Source organism: Malurus melanocephalus, unplaced genomic scaffold (assembly GCF_030028575.1).
Source record: "Malurus melanocephalus ecotype Western Australia unplaced genomic scaffold, MMel_1.1 scaffold_137, whole genome shotgun sequence".
NCBI classification, from domain to species: Eukaryota; Metazoa; Chordata; class Aves; order Passeriformes; family Maluridae; genus Malurus; species Malurus melanocephalus.
In genome coordinates this window covers 457,007-474,396 of record NW_026623369.1, presented here as the reverse complement: position 1 = coordinate 474,396, position 17,390 = coordinate 457,007, and the positions used below count along the sequence as shown (strand labels likewise).

Sequence of the window (17,390 nt, the reverse complement as noted above, 5' to 3'; positions counted from 1 at the left end):
CGGTCTCTCCGCGAGCAGCAGCGCCCTCCAGCGCCCGCCCGCGCCCCGCGGCTGCGGGCACCGGCACCGGGAAACGCTCCTCGGTTCAAAGCTTCAGCGGTAACAAACCCTCCTGCAGCAGCACAGAAAGCTGCGAGGCACAGCTCTGCCACAGGCCTTGTAAGTTTAATGGGTTTGGARGCAAAGAGGGAGMTTGGACTCGATCYCAGAGGTCTTTTCCAGCTCTAAATGGCTCTACAGGTGTAACCTATAGTCTTCTTTTTCAAGTGCAGAATCTGGGTACAAAGAAGGGACATGAGATTCTTCCTCGAATCCCAAGCTTGAACCCTGAGCTCAACAGGAATGCTGAGAATTTGAGGACAAAGAAGAGGCCTCTTCAGTTTTGATTAAAACCCTCAGCCTAAACACAAAATACTTTCCTTAACAGAACTAACACATTTTTTATCATATTTTTTATGTCCACCTCCCCAACCAAGCTTCACTGAAAACTTCTCCAGCCAGCACAAAGTGTAACCAAAGGTCACTTTAATTAATTCCTGACAATGGCTGATGATGGAAAACTGTCAATGAAGTAAATTGCTAATCCTCAAGCTTTACCTTAAGAGGATCCGTTTTCAAAACAATAATCATCACAAAAAGATACTAAAATTCTATAATTCATTACCCAGGAATGAGAAATTGATTTGCATCCTCTGCAACTACAGACATAATCTCGACATGGTCAGATTGCAATACAGACACTTCTGCTCAGCGAACAAAATTTAGGCCATCATGTTACAGGTGTGGCTACTGTCCATCCAACCTCCATAATTTWTTATTTCATTGATGATTTCAATTATTTTGCACATAAAAAGTTACATGAAAATAGGCTGCTGGGGCAGGAAGGCAAGCTCATGACAGGGAATGCTGCTGTGTAAGTTTGTATTTTRTAAGACTACAAAGGGAGAAGACATTATAAACGCTTTAATTACCAGAAAATCTTCCATCRTTAGGCATTTTATTATATATCAAAAAATCTATCCAGCCAAGAAAGTTTCTCTCTCACATCTTACAGAATAAAGCCATTTTTWAACTTTTCATGATATTAAGGCAATTCTGTTTCATTTGGGTTTTTTTTTTTTGTTTGTTTTGAGGGGGCTTTGGGGTTTTATTTTTTGATATGGTACATTCACCATAAATAATTTATGGAAAAATTCCCAAGCTGGCAAAACTCTTTCTCTTACAGGGCCCAAGTAGAGTCAGAGCTCTGTTTTACCACCTCTTCCTATGCTGAAGCACTGCTATACTGCTTGAGTTATGCATAAACTTTTATKAGTGTTATCACTAGCCATGGAATCACTAACTAGTATAAAAATGCTCTGCATGGAGCTAGTGCATCATTCAGTGCACTGACTAGCACACATTCCAAGTTTCAGTCACACAGGGCCTGTAACTTCAGTGGTTCAGGGAGAACTAAAGCAACTCACAATTTCCATAACCATTCCTACTCCAGCAAAGCAGAGAAGCTCCATAATTGCTTTTGTTTAAAGCTTCCAGTATTCTGGCTTTATTTCCAGGCCCACGGGGTGTTCATCAGCTGACCAAAGTGGCAGCACATAGGATTTAATACACTCTACTGCCTTGACTGCACAGCAACAGTATTCAGAATGCACAGAAAGGAACAGCACATTTATTATTGAAGGTGACAAAGGTCAAAAGCTGGTTCATGTGCACTGTTGCAAAGATTAGCTCCCTGCCTTCCTGTGTGATTAAATGCCATTTATGAGATTACCAGACAGTCTGTTAAGCAATCCAATTACTCATGGTTTAAGTATATGATACAAGAAGCTTTTCACCACATCAGTGGTTGAAAAGAAACTTCACCTGGAGGCTTAAAAAATTAAAGCGTCTTGTGAGTCATTATTTACAATTAGTACCTTGAAAGTCCCAGAGAAGTCYTCCAAAATAAGAATGGCCTTTTAGGCTTGGGAAAATCTTCTTCCAGGGAAAAACTAAAATAGAAGTTGACTTAGTTATTTTACTTTTTTTTTGTTCTTGTTCTATGGATGAATGGTTGTGAGAAATAGATTTGGCTTTCTGAATTTGATCCCAAAGATGCACATGCATTCATGAAACAGGAAGTGAAACACCACACCACTCCAAATTCCAAGCAGGTCTCATGTTTATTGAAATAGCTCARGCTTAATAAACATGATGCACATGGCTCTTGCTAAACCACAAACCCTTAAAACTGTTAAATTAGCCATCTTTGATTCCTACAGAAGTTTCCTTTCAGCACAGARTAAAGTAAAGCAAATCTGGCTTATACAAAGAGAAATCAGATTTACAGGTCCTGTTAGGAATCACAACCAAAATATCATGAACGAATGAAGTACTTTCTTCCTAAACAACACCTGAGAATTCCCTGAGTCTGAATTAGGAATCAAAAAAAAACCAAACAAACAAGTCCTAATTTACAACTTGAGTGTGTTTCTGCATTTTTTTTATTTTAATTTTTTTTTTACAAAATAAACTTGCCTCTATTTAAAATGCACTATTTCCTATGACTTGTAGAAAGGCTCTTTATCCTGTTGGGATTACTGAAGAAATCTAGGTTGAGTCCAACTATGGCACAGAAATTATCATCTGGACTAAGGCAACTGACTCTGAAAATTGTTCATTTGGCATGGAACTTTTATGTATCTCMCAGGAGTCAAAGTCCCCTGCACAGTCAATGGAAAGAAGTTCAAAGTCAGACCCSTGAGGCAGATGCGAATCCTCTTCCCCATTAAAAGGGGTCTTAACTCCAGTTTGAAACAGAGACTGAGACAAAAGGAACTGCTCTTAATACTGTCAGGCTTCTCCAGGCTGTTCTCAGTTCCTTAACATAGTGGTAGGGAGCACTCTATAAGCAGTTAAGAAGTAAACAGCTTTTCGATGCAGCAAATGATTAGGGGGAAAAGTCCACAGAAATTAAGTCACTCAAGCTGCAGAATGAATGCTTTGGCTTTTCTCTCACCAGCAGCACACTGGGGGAGAGCTCGTTTTCTAGTTAGTGGTCAGTGCAAAACACAGGTATGTTACATCAGTCTCCTTGAAAGCCATAACCTATTGATAAAGTTAAGTGAAAGTTAACCAAAAAGTATTTTTTTTAACCATTATTCTTGTTCCAGGAATCTGCCAAGGCAAATTGTGACCTCAATCCACATCTGGTATGTGAAATACCAAAGGCTTCAGGGACATCATCAAAGCAAGAAAACGCAGCAATAAATCAGTTCCAAAATCAGAGATTTCAACTGACAGTGGTTTCTCTGGCTTCTTTCTCTTTCTTCTGGACAATATGGAAAACAATCTGATGTAGCTAGCTTTTATGTGATGGCTAAAACAGTAACACAGAAAAAAAGTCACTAAGTGCTTTGTAAAGTGCCAGCACCAAATGAGTCACTTCAGTACAAGAAGTACTTCTGAAAGGTACTCAGCAATGGCCACACACTGAGATATGGCTGTGTTTTAGGCACAGTGAAATACTTACTGTTTTAAGTGTCAAACACCTGAGATGCTGAATGGAATCATGTGTCTGTCTTTCAGACAGGTCACTAAATTTATGTGCATGTGACATACTCCTTTTGTGCTAAGTTCTACTGCTGTGTTTTCAGTACCATGCCACTGTGTGCAAAATCAGCAAAATACTATGAAGAGAGAGAAATAATACTGAGAAAAACAAAAAATAATGAATCTAATTCAGTAGTGATTGCTGGCATTTTAAAAATGCATCACACTAAGCAATGTAACATTATTGCCAGAAAAGTGTGTTTTACAAAAAATGACAAATTCCTGGTGAACTAATACTCTGGAATACCAAGTCAGTTTAGAGACAACTTCCTAATCATGTTAATTATTTCATTATACATGCGGTAAGGTGCATCAAGGCCCCAGATGAAATCCAAATGTTCCCATTCWGGAATGTTTTTGTGGTAAACCAAATTGGTGATCTGAGTGAGCAGCATAGCAACATCCTTTGGGTCTGCCAGCCAGTCCTGTCCACCAGTCCACACCGCAGTTGGTACAGTCATCTCTTTTATTTTGTAGAAAGGGGGAGTAGACTGAGGAGAGGGAAAGTGAAAAAAAAAGCATTAGAAAAACCAAGTCTTTAGTATGATACGACACTGCAGTGTAAAATACTAGCAACTGCAAGAATGTGTTAGATTCCCATTTTCTTTCTTGGGTAATTAGAGATGAAAATGGAGTCCCGACTCAACCAAAAATGTAATTGCAAGAGTCCTAAAAKATTATAGCATGTGTAGCAGTAAAGATGTGGTTTGAGGAGTTTACAAAGACAGCAGAGTAGTAGTATCTCAGAAAATGCAACCCATGTAAGGTATTTCAAATCTAATCTAAGGTCAAAAGTGACTACTACTCTGAAAGTACAATACTGCAGTATTTTGCAGTCACTAAGGAGACAAGGGGCTAAGTATTTTCAGRATTGCATGCAGCAATTGAGAAAGAAAAATGCATAAAGATGAAAAAAGGCTAATGATAAACAATATGCATGAACTGACAGCCTGTGCCCTATGATGAGAAGAGCAGGRGCATCTCATGATCTAGGCTGGCAGGACTTCCCCTCAAGAAACCGTGTGCCACCACAGCTTCATACCCAAGCATGAGCTCCATACTGACTTAGGACTACCTCTGAGCTCTACAGGCCTGTCTGGTTTCTTTCATTTGCTGTTATTTTGGAAAAAGCAGATTTCCAGTCTGATAGTAGATTACACTAATAGCTCTTAAGCATGCAGCATAAACACAACACCCAGAAAAGCACCCAAGGACTTTTTGTGACACTCAAAATTATGTAAAAAATGTCTACCTGATTATAGTGAGCCATATTTGCAGCCTTGCTTCCCCAGTCATAAGCTTTGAGCTCCCCAGTCCTCACAGCCTAGAAATAAACAAATACACATACAAAGAAATGCAACACTACTACCACAAGAATTAAAAAGTGTCATCATCTGGAGAAYTGGTAATGACAACCTACACAAGAAATAGTGGAATGTCAAATATTAACAAGGACAAGTGTTGCTGCTTTGCCCAGTCACAGGAATGGAAAACATTAATATTCAATACCATTAGACTTTGTCCCTTAAGATTTCACACTCTCTTCTCACAGCAATGATAGAAAAGATTAAGGAAAACAAGTTAATGTATCCAAAGCCAGGATGTGGCAGCTCCATGCTGACTTCTGAAATATTTACCTTGCTGTCTAAATGTGTATGAATAAAGCAGGAAGCTTCTTAGCAAGTCTACTCTGCATGATTCTACTATTTTTCAGAAACAGAAGTTTATATAACAGGGATCTGGAAAAAAAATCTTCATAAGTTTTTCTGAGCAAACACTTGAACAGCTGTGTACAGCAGAACACATTGCCTCTGATTGGGTGACCAAATCCAGTTACGAAATCCTAAGTAGAACTGACCACTGCTTCCATGGCAAATGTCTCACTTGTCTGCCTTTTGACCAAGCTTCAGACACAACAGCATCACAGACATGAAACTGTGCATTGAGATGAACATCAAACTATACTAATAAAATACAAAATTAAGCCAAACAGAACAGAATGGAAAATCTATTGCTTTTCACTGGCTAAAAATATAACTTGTAATCAAAACAGACTTTGCTGAAAGGGAAACAAATACCCATTACGGCATCTCACTGATTTAAGTTATTCTGTTTCATTTTTTGTTGATTGAGGTACTTCCAGTTAGCATATTTTCAAAGAACTAGTGAAGAGGTGTGAAGCACCATAAGTCATGAAAGTAGCTGCAGTGAACAGCTGTCATTGTGACACGCGGTAGTTCCTTTGGGCTAGGCTGCACATGTATTTTGGTATTTCATTTCTTTTAAATATCAAACACGTGAATATTCTACATACAAACTAGAGTCATGGGTACTTTAGCTTCTGAAAACCCTACCTGGCTCCAATGGATCATGTTTTGTACAGATGTTCCTGCAGGACAGTGTGTTGAATACACATCCACTCGGCTCTGCAACAAGATAATTAACATGGTTTAGTCCTTCTAGTGCAACAGTTCTAACCATTGTTGCCTCCTGAACAACTAACAAACTATTCTATTCCTCTTAAAACTGTTATAAAACAAAAGTTAACTGGAGCCACACACACAGATGAGATAAGAGGTTCAAACATTTGGGGAATTAATTTAAATGAACAACAGAACTCTCAAGCTGAGTTTTAAACSTAATAATGGTATGCCTTAAGCATTTTTTATATATTCAGTCAACACTTCGTTAGAGGTCACAATAACTTAGCTTTTAAAGGAAGTCACTAGAACACACCATATTCAAGTTTCTCTCATTAAAACCACACAGAAGAAAGAATAGGTTGCCACAAAGGTCATCGAGTATTCTGTGGGTGCAGACATGGGTAGCAAGCCACTTCAGCAAAGAATTYTGAGGGAGGAATTGTTTCTTTCCAAACATGTCCTACAAAATAACAAACACACAGGACAAACATGTAATTGCACAGAATGACCTGGTTTCAGTTTTTATACTATAACATTCTTGAGGTAATTACTTCCAGTTGCACTGGTGACAGGTGTGTCATATGAAAATCAATGATCTCTTTATCAGCGTTGTCATGGTTAGTGCTTCTGCTACAAATTGTGTAGTGCATTAACCCCACAAAAAGTACCTGAGAACTGGGAAAGCCTTGCAAGAATTCCAAACCTAACCTCRAATTCAAATACATTTTAAATTCAGTAATTTATAGGTACACTGTACAGCTTCTTGTCATCAGAATTGTTTAAGGCTCAAGTATGTTAAGCTCTGCCTGCTAATGTTAAATTGCTTTGTATTTGCAACTTCCTCTCTTCAAACCATGTGAGAAAACAAGTTGCATGAGATGTGGTGACCACTTCCTTTTGATGTGTATTTTTAAAATATTCAAGGATTTTAAAATGTCCCACTGGAAACTTCCTTAATGGTGATACAGCTCTTCAAAGATATGACTGACCCATGGGTTTGTCAAGGTCAGGTTCTCCCTGCACTCCAGTTTTTTGCAAGTCACCATGAGAATCAAGTTCCTCAGAACAATATGAACATCTGCACAGGGCACTGATCAGCTGCTGGCCTTACTAGGAAAAGTTCATTATGCAAGGAATAGGAAGAAGATTGCTATTATTAGCGTCACTTTTATGTTAACTGTCTTTAGAGCAAGGAACTAACAACACAGACAGACTTTAAATCAGTACAAGCTACATCAAAAGAGGGTTTATGTCACAGAACAAACACCTCTGTGTGCCAATCTCCATGGGTGGTGGAAAGAAAAGTGCAAGTTAAAAATGACACGCAGTAGGGTGTTCACAATGTCTTGACTTCAAGCACTTACTCAGCCTCCCTCATTCCCCCTGATGTTAATGGTGAAGAGGTAAACTCCTACGAACAATGATTCAGTCTCTAAATAAAGCTGATGCTCTTAATCACCCTCTGAAGGATCCTCTTCCAATACTAAATGGCTGATTGCAAAACAAATATGTTAAAGTTCATGACAATTCTGAAGTATTCTGTATAAAGATTATTGCACAACTCTTCTAAAACACAGTGACTACTTAGTTAATCATATGATTTCTCTAGCTTAAAAAACAATTTTATTCCATCTATAAAGTTGTAACTGCAAAATRCTACTTTAAACTGATGCAAATTGCCTCACGGCAATAAAGCCAGAGAAGATACTGCTGACTTCAACAGCATCCTGGTAAAACTGACCCAGAATTCTTGTCATATGTTACTCTCTAATCCACAGCTAAAACATCCTTTGCTATGCTATTTTCAGCTAGAAAGGGGCATACCTCTTTTGGCTTGAAACATTTACACTGAAATACAAACCTTGAGCAGCAGATCAGGAACCATTCCCAATTTTACCAGAGGACTAGTGGCAAACTTGACTGTAGCTACTGGTGCCAAGGCAAAGAACATTTTGATTTTCTTAGCCAGCTGTGGCAAAGTTGAAAAAGCAACGAAAGCTGTAAATAATACAGGAATAATTAACAAACCTCACTGACGCAAGTCAGACAAGAATTTTACCTGGCAGCAATTCTACAAAATCTATGTGAAAGTGTGCAAAAGYATTTTTAGATTAATAGTTTCACTGCAGTATCTAGGATTAGGTTAGATAATGTAAATTAATCTAGTTACAACAAAGCCCAAATAGTTCTGAAGGATTGCTTTCTTCCAAAAAGCAATTTAATACTTACTGTTGCAACATGTCTAGCTCAAGCACATGAGCCAGGCCTTACATACAACAAAATAATCTGGAAATGGGAATCTTTATTCTCTGTGTCTAAGGAGTCAAATTTTATTATGCATAATGCACCAATTTGTTTTAATCAAAGCTGTACTGCCAGATACCTGTAACTTCAATTTATCATTCCAACAGCTTTCCACTTTTAAATAAACACAGATTATTAAACAAAGATTAAGTCCTTTCATTTTTAATGCTGACGAATATTCCACAAAGCAGCTAAAAACCAGAAACAGTAATTTTCAAGAGCCCTAATTTTCAATCACTAAAGCACATGTGTGGAAGTTGACACAATTTCAAATACAATATATTGTAACAAATGGATCYCTCCACATACCCATTGTAGTGCCCTGCGAATGGCCAACGTAAAATAATTGTTGCTGGCCAGTTTTCTTCAAAATAAAGTCCACCGAGGCTGGAATGTCATACTTAGCCATTTCATCAAAGCTACAAAACAAAGACAGAGAGTCAGTTGTGTAAATTATCAATGAGGAACAGCTGCACAGAGCTTTCCTACACTATGAATCAGTTGTGTGGACATGAAGAAAAACCCCCTTTGGATGAAACAGAATTCTGATGATTTCCACTTTTCTACTGATCACCTATCATTTTAAGCACACTACATTGACCTCGAAATTCCCCTCTACTGTCCGTACATATGTGACAACACATGTAACCAGAAAAAAATAACATGCCAGTTCACAATGTGACTGTGACTRTGACTGACTGTGACAAGATGAGGATACCTGAAAACCCAGAATTCTTCCTGCTTCACTGTGAAGTGTATGTGTTTCCTGGACCAGGTGTTCCCTCTGCTATTTCCCAGCCATACATCATAGCCAGCATCTGCCAGCATAAAGCCAAGGCTGTTGTAATCCAAGTTCGTGATCCAGTTGCTGGCATCTGCAAGCAAACCATGCTGCAGAAATATAGCAGGCCTTGGACCTGGAAAATAAAGCATTCATCATAGACTCCTGTTCATTTGGCACTGAATACCTAAGAATAATTCAAGTGAGCTAGTGAAAGTTTGTTTTAGATTTTCACTTGAGTATTTCATCTACTTGACTTAATCTACTAAGACTAGCAATTTGTATAATGCAAATAGTGCCATGAAATCACATGCTTTTTCATAAAAACCTAGTTTTTATCATTAAGAATTTTAAACTACTGACTTCTCAGTTTCATAACTTGAAGCTCCAAACAGACAAGTGTACCATAAATCAACAAGAGAAAACAGGTACTAAAAGAAAAAYACAGGTAGCCCTTACAACTGTTTAAAACTCACAAAGACTTAGCAAAATGGCCCAAACACAGGGACAGTTATAATACTCATGAACCTYGCCCTGCTCCCAAACTTGGGTAAGGCATTCCCACGCTTTTGCTGCTGAGGTCTTTCTTTTCCAGGCAAGGCAATGCCAAACTTCTGTGCTGAGCTGTGGAAATCTCTGCAATTGGTACTGGTTTTATTTCCATGCACCTCTCTTCCATTACGAAAGCTCTGGCAGAACCTAAAAGCAGTACAGCAGCCAGCAAAGGCGTCTGTGTTTCAAAAGACTTTCTCCCTTTAATTTGTTATAAGAACCACAGTTAAGACACAGGTAGAATTTAGGAAGGCACTCCTGAGTTCCCCATCCTGAAAAGGGAAATGGCACAGATTTAAAAATTGAAGGTTCCTGACTTTACACAGAGAAAATAAACTAACATCTAATCCCTTGGGAGAAACATGGCCTCCAGGAACTACAAAGATCTGACTCTGGTTCTCACAGTAGCACAGGTGTTTTGAGTTTTACTTCTGCTTTAATAACAGAAAATAGGTAACATGATAACTTTAGTTCAGTGTCAGAGATTACTCAGGAATTTACCTCCTCCAGTGACGCATCACTCTGCTATGATACAGACYCACATAATACTTCCTCCATTGATAATTTAGACCTGGATCTTTCAGCAGAAACAGAAAAATCACAACTGTTTCAGTCACCTATATCATCCATTCCAGGTCATGTCCATAAATGTTTGCTGCAACTTTCAAATTCCAAATTAGCAATATTTTCCTTTTCTGGAAGTCTTTATACTTGTGGCAAGGAACCTTTTGAGTGCCTGCTTTTCCCATTTTGTTAAAAAATCCACATGGCATACTGTCCAGCCAACCAGAGCAAGTTGATACCTTCTTCCCTTTTAGTAAACTCAGGTCAAACAGCTTCTGAATTTTTCAAGAACAGGCTCTCCTCAAGCTGCTACCGCTTGTTTTGTAACACTGGAAGGGGAAAACCATTTAACTGCCTCAATGCTTTAATTCTGTTCTCATATTAACCTCCAATTTCTGCCAGTTCCTTTTTCACTTTACCAAGCAGTCACCAGACCCCCATGTGAATTGCACAACCATGTGACAAACTGAGTTGGATAATGACAATGACTTTCTATCACCTGTGATCCTAAAAAACCCAGARGGGGAATAAAAAAGGTGGGTCCTTGAACTACCCTTTCTGCATGGAACATTTTGTTCTCTTCACTACAAACCCAAGAAGCCGAAGACAGACYTACTTCCACACCTTTCTTATCCATGATATGCAGTTGTTTTAGGGTTTTTTTTACAAGTAAAACCAAAAATCCTTGATGTTTTGCTTTTAGGTTCTCTGGAATTTTTTTCCCTGAAGAACTGTGGATTTTGCTCCAAAACATCATGTGACACATAATTCCAAGGAATGCTACTCACATCATGCAGGTATTGCAAAAGAAAAATATGTCATATATACGCTAAGTCAGCAGTAACACATCATTGGTATCTTYCTGAGAAAAGATACCAAGTCTATAAAAACTTAAGATCAACATGAACTTTGTAATCTTCATTCTCCCAGGAGCTCATACATCCACAAATGTGGTCAGTCATCCTTGTTTTTTAMAATTAAAGGACTCTGCAAAACATGAACTTGGGGTCAAGGGTGTGGCAARTGGAATATGGAACTTCCCAGGGGTCAGGAAACTTGTTTGCTTATGTCATCAATGAAGGATTCAACAAAATCAGCAGGTACAAAGGCAGCCTTTTTCCTGTGGGCTTCTCTGAAATTAAATACAAAGACACCTGCCAGTTTTGACGGGCCTYGTCCATGCACTAATCTCTACATACTCCTTGTGAAAGACAACAGTGCAAACATCCTAACTCATACAAAACCAACAGATAAGCCCAGGAAGACTGTTGCTTGGCCTTTGACAGGAGAGAGGGTTTTTCCACAGGTCTCGTTCACACCCAAGGACAGTCATAAATTTCTTTTGAGAGCTTCAYGTTTTAACCTGTAATCCTAGGATTTTTTCAGTCCAAAGCATTCTGAGGCAGCCCTTAGAATATGCAATTTCTATGCAAGTGGGCTGCTRTTATATGAATGTCTGTAGGAACTTTTGTAAGGGATGGTGGCAAGACTGATATCAAATGCAACCACTGCTGTTCATATACACTGTTAATTCCATATGCAGTGTCTCTAATCCTCCACGTCTGCCCCATTTTTAAAGCATTCCATCATGCAGTCCTCACAAAAATCTTTGCCCATGTTGCTTTCTTGTAAGTCTGAGCTTACATTCCCCCTATTCTCTCTCCTCCACCTCCTTACCTGTACACCCCCTGCATCTCCTCTATAATCTTAAACCATGGTATTCTTAATCTTCTGCTGTATTATTACAGGAACYGAAGTTGTATAAATCAAAGAGAGCTTTTTCATTTTCATTCTTTCTTTTCCGAAACAGACATAAAGCTTACCATCACTTCCTTCACGRCCTTTTCTTCCATAAGGTATTCTATTAATGGAAAGGATATACCCATCTTCTGTTGTCACTTCATATTCCTCACTAGGGTATCCTCTGAAGGTAATAATTTCACTCTGAGGAAAGAAAATAAACCATCTTGGAGCCAGACTGCCAGTCTCTGTAGTCCAGGAACATATGCAAAGTATCCTGGGCTTCTTCTAAAGACTGTGATGTGGAATTAAAGGGTGTGGTAGTAATGTGCCATCTGCCTACCAGGCAGATTTTCTTAATGAGCTTTATCCCAGTACTGAGTCAGGAACTAACCAGACCRTATCCTAGGAATCTGCAAGGACTCCTTAGACTGTTCCCAGCCACAGGGTGCTTACAGCAAGGAAAGATTAAATTGTTGAAAAGGAGATTAAACGTCAATATTCAGATTTGGCAGGCAAAAATGTTAACTGTCTGCTCTGAACAAAACATGTAACAAAACAAGGAAGGACAGAAGAAAGTCACTGGCACAACTGCAGCATATGGAAAGAGAGAAGGACGTGCCTTTCTCCTCAAACCTTATGTCTGTTGTAGAGCTTTTAAGTGACTTTGCTGTCAAATCAAACAAGAAAATAATAATAAAAATCCCCACATCTGTTTAATACTATGATTTCATTATTAGGTTTAATCTCCCATCTCTTATGTCTTGGGCTTCATGTTATTTTATTTTGATGCAACTCTACTGGGGCAGTGAACTTGCTATTTCATTGGTTTTATGATACCAACCATGCCTTGAGAAAACCTGAGAAATGCAAAACATGATCAGAGCTCTTATCTTAGATTGCCGGACAAGGAAGAGGAGAAGAATTTAATTAAGCAAGCTATTTCTTTTAAGCATGTCTTTAATTATTCACAGTGACATTAGCATTCCAAAATTACTTTAAGGCTAAGTGCTATTCMAATGCTATTATCTTTAGACTAAATTATTGCTTTCAGTCCTTGATACAATATCTACATGAGCCAAACACTTCTATTCTTACAGACCTTATTTCTATTCCTATTTCTGCATTTCTATCTTGAAGCATCTTCTCACACGTGAAAAACTGGCAGAGTTTAGATGGAGCAGAGAAAGAGCAACTAATACCAGTTAGCAACAGAAAGTATTTTAGAGGTTGGCTGCTGCAGCAGAAGGAAAATAAAGTTAAGAGTAAAGGCCAAATGAGGACAAAAACAGTTGTGGGTAAGAACACAGGAGCATGATGCTAGGACCTTCACAAACATCCACTTTTCTAGCGGTTCTGAAACACTGTCGCAAAAAGACGCTAGCAAAAATCCACAGGTCTGGGACAGAAAAAATGTGACAGAAAGGTCAACTATAGGCAACATCGGACCAAGAAGGACGTGGAAGGATAAGCAGAGAAAGAGGCCGTGTAAGCCGCGGTGTGAGCGGGTACAGCAGCGGGCTGGCCCTGGCAGGTGGCTGAACCGCCGGGGCTCTCCCCTGCCCGCCCCGACCGCCCCCTGCCCGCTCCCCGCGTCCCGCCCGCCGCCGCACCGCACACACGGCTCGGGCACTTTCCCCACGGCCGCGCCACTCACGATGTTCATGTTCGTTTCGGGGTCCACATTTCTTCTCCCTGCGGTGAACGCGCCCGAGCCGGCGATGCTCTGCAGCAGCAAGGCAGCGACCATCAGGCCCCGCATCCTGGTCCGGCGAGAAGGAGCCGGGACACCGCGGAGAAGCAGAACCCGGCACTGCCGCGGGAGCGAGCAGCCCGGTGGAGGGTTTTGTGCCACCCCTCTTCAGGGTGACAGGGGCGGGGGCAGCGGCGCGGCCGGGCAGGGCAGGGCCAGGCCGGGCGTGTCCCGCGGGTCGCGGCGCGGAGGGAGCGGAGGGAGCGGCGGGGGCGGTGCTGCCGGGCCGGCCCTCAGCCCACACGGCGCGGCCCTATCGGCGCGGCCTGCGCCCGCCCGGCCCCGCCAGCGCCGGCCTTGAGCCGCCRGCCCGCTGTGATTCAGCGTTTCTGCAGCAACGCTTCGTGAACCCCCCCGCCCCCCCGAGCTCCATTTCCAGAAGCCTTTCAGCCTCCAGAACAGCGCCCGTGGATTTGCTTCCTGGCCCTCTTCGTCTCCTGCATGTGCTCCGCCTCCGGAGCCTCCGGAGCCCTCACAGGGCCGCCCAGCGAGGGGCTGCTTTGCGATCCGTGCAGAAAGCGGCAGCAGCGGCGAGCAGGGCGGCGGTGCAGCCTCGGCAGCACGGTGCTCCCGTGGCCGGAGGGAGCGCCAGGGATGGCTGCGGTGCCGGACACCTGCCCCGGGCACCGCCCGTCCTTCCAAAGGGCTCTGCAGCGCTGACAGCAATCGCTGCTGCTCTGAAACACACGCATCACCCATCCATCATCTTCGAGCATTGCCCAGACATTTCAAAGCTGATACAAACGGGCTTAAGTTACATGCAGAGTTACCGTCACAGCTTTCTGCAGCCCTGTTTCATCTTCATGATCTGCAGCAGCTATTTTGTACGCACTGCATTGCACAACTATAACTTCCCAGAGAAGCGTGTCTGTGGTCAGGGCATGTGTGACCGGGCTTGCAAAAACTTGGACCAGATTCAATCCTTTAATATAAATATTCCTGTTACTCTCTCTGCCCAGGCCTATCATAATATCCATAGAATAATACAGAAACCTGATACTAAATACACAGTGCTAGAGCAGGAGGGTATGAAGAAGAGAAATGTTTCTGTTTGCTTAGAAAGAACTATGATTTTAATTGAAAAATCATTGACATTTTGACAGCCATCCCCGTGTTTTGGTATGTGGATATGTCACTAAATACAGAGATACTGGGTGACTCTTTGCATTCCTGGATCCCATATCTTAGAATTGTTTGATTTTAAAGATCTTGGGTAGCAGAATTATTGCTCGGTGATTCACTTGAGTTTTTTGTCAAATTAATTGCAGGTTACTTTTCCCTCCTAGGGGAAAACCCAAATTATAAAATGCCACAACTGCTGCTGTCAAACATAGTAATTATACACTAACCTAGACTAAATTGAAACGTGCATAAAATAGGATATGTAAAGGGATCCTGTAATTTACTACAGTATAGTTAATTTACATTATTTTTAAATGAAAATTGCATTTCAGGTAATWGCTTGGCTGGGCTAATGATTCTGGGGGGGAATTCTTTGTCAGCATGTGTCCATTTCAGCTCCAAAGAAATTCTGATCTCCAAAGAGATCTGAATTTTCTCTCATAAAATGTGACATTTTATGAGAATTGAAGAATCTTCAAAACTGAAGACATTTCCTGTTCTTCTTCCTGTTTTTCATGTTGTGCAGATCAGTGAAGTAAACAAAGATTCGTGTTAGATATGAATGCAGTTGTTGTGCCCAGCCCGTTTCCGGACATGTTTTCCAAGAAGCTTCTGCATTTGCTGCTATGCAGTGCAACTCTCCCTGAGAGCAGTCAGCCTGGGTACAGCTTTCTCTGAAATGAAACCAGCAGAGCTGTAGAAAGATTTAGTAATTTTCCTGTGCAGTGCCCAGCAAGTTACAGAGATGGCTGCAAAAAGGCGTTGCATAACTGTTCTCTTACTTATTCTAATTTAAGCACTTTCCTGCACTTCATTTATTTGWGTCAAACCATAGCATAAAGATGCAACTAAATTAGTAAAAGATAGGAAACTGGGACTAATTTCTGCATTTCAGAAGGAAGATGCCTGCRTTTTCCCATATGTGCCAAACAATGGACCAAGGAAAACAGATGTTCTGGACAGAAGCAGAGACAAGAAACCTGTAAATACTTAGTAGCATAATAAATCATTAGTGTCCACATTTGATTTTGGCATTGCAGAAACCTTTTGAACTGCCTGCAACCTTTATTTTCCAGGAAAATGGAAATACTGTCATTTTTGTAGGTGCCCTAATCCTTTTTCTTTCTCAATCCATTGCCTCTTTTCATCACCTATCAGATACCTTATTGCTAGAATCTTGAATGCCACTCAGAGTAGTAGCTGTACTAACCTTTACCTTGAGCTCTGAAACATCAGCTCCAGCATCCCTCCACACACACACACAAGCACACAAACAGGGACTTAAATGAGACACAAGAGGGATGTGTGTGTGTGTGTGTGTGTGTGTGTATGTGTGTGTCTGTTACTAAGGCTCTCTAAATTCTTGTAGAAACAAGAAGTTGTAATATGTAAGACTGCTTTGTTGTTTTGTTTTTTGTTTTTTTCTTTTAAAGGAGGAAAAGGATAGAAGAGAGAAGGAAGGGAAAAGAACAGTTATCAGGCACTGACATCTTTGCTGTGRTGCTGATGGTTGTGGTTTCTTCTTCCTCTCACAAGACTGTTTTGAGTCATTTTTATATGCTTGCTAACATGCTTTTACACCTTTCTTTTTCTTCATTGGTTTGCACCTTCAAGTGACATCTGAATTTACTATATATGGTGCTATTTATGTATGTTAGATGCTGTTTCTTGGATCCTTTTTTTTACCCGTCAAATCAATTTTACAAAGCCAAGTCTGCATTTTTAATATTTTTTAAACTAGGCATCAGTGAGTTGTTCATAAGTGCTTCAGTCCCCAAACCATGCCCGTCTCTGTTGCCATGTGTGTAGCCTGTAGCACAGCATTGCTCTTGCCAGCAACAGGCTGCAAGCTTTGCAATGGCTTTGCATGGCCTCAGGACCAAAGCTTACTAGGTCTAATCACTTTGACTTTGTCCTGACCTGCCTGTGAATTTGTTTTGCTTGGCACAAGTGTGAAAGCAGTGTCTCAAAGTGACTGCTTCTGTCTAATTTTATTTGCAGAAGGATAGCTGTGGGTTTATGTAGAGAGCAGCAGCAAACAGCTCCTATAGGTGGGCTATTTGGTACTCTTAGGCAATGACATAGTGCAGAGAAACACAGGCCTGGTACAGCAGCAGAGACCCTGTGTGTGTGTGTGTGTGTGTGTGTTATGAGGGTGACACAACATCAATAAAAAAAGAGCCTAAAGCATGGCCCAGAATGCAAAGATGCATCAGCAGATGCAGGAGGGGGAAGAGACCCTTCCCTAGCTTATGCATGACAACCAGATCAGCCCATACCAGTCTGAAATATTCTCCTTATCGTGGATGTCTCTGCCGTTGAACAAAGTAAACACTGGGAACGTTAGAAGCTGTTGCCAATTTCTCCACAACACAAAGTATGGCACGGAGCCAGGCTGAAAAAGAGCAGCTTAGAGACTGGCAGTTTCGTTTCTTCATATGCACACCGACTGTACTGCTGCTTTGGCAAGCCCAGAGAAAAGCTGAAGTTTCACTTTCTGATTCCCAGTAACTTGCTCACAGGTCACATGAGGGCTGGACCATATAAAACAGAAGCATAA

General features: G+C 40.8%; 1 protein-coding gene across 1 annotated transcript; it reads right to left on the bottom strand.

Moving 5' to 3' along the window:
- Positions 1-2,143: 2,143 nt before the first annotated feature.
- Positions 2,144-13,903, bottom strand: LIPA (lipase A, lysosomal acid type). Its single transcript, XM_057370961.1, has 9 exons — positions 13,613-13,903; positions 12,039-12,159; positions 9,037-9,235; positions 8,628-8,737; positions 7,876-8,012; positions 6,328-6,474; positions 5,946-6,017; positions 4,844-4,915; positions 2,144-4,082 (listed from the first exon to the last, which is right to left on the bottom strand). Exons 1-9 carry the CDS (start codon positions 13,715-13,717, stop codon positions 3,843-3,845), a joined length of 1,203 nt encoding a protein of 400 aa, XP_057226944.1. The 5' UTR covers positions 13,718-13,903; the 3' UTR covers positions 2,144-3,842.
- Positions 13,904-17,390: the final 3,487 nt, after the last annotated feature.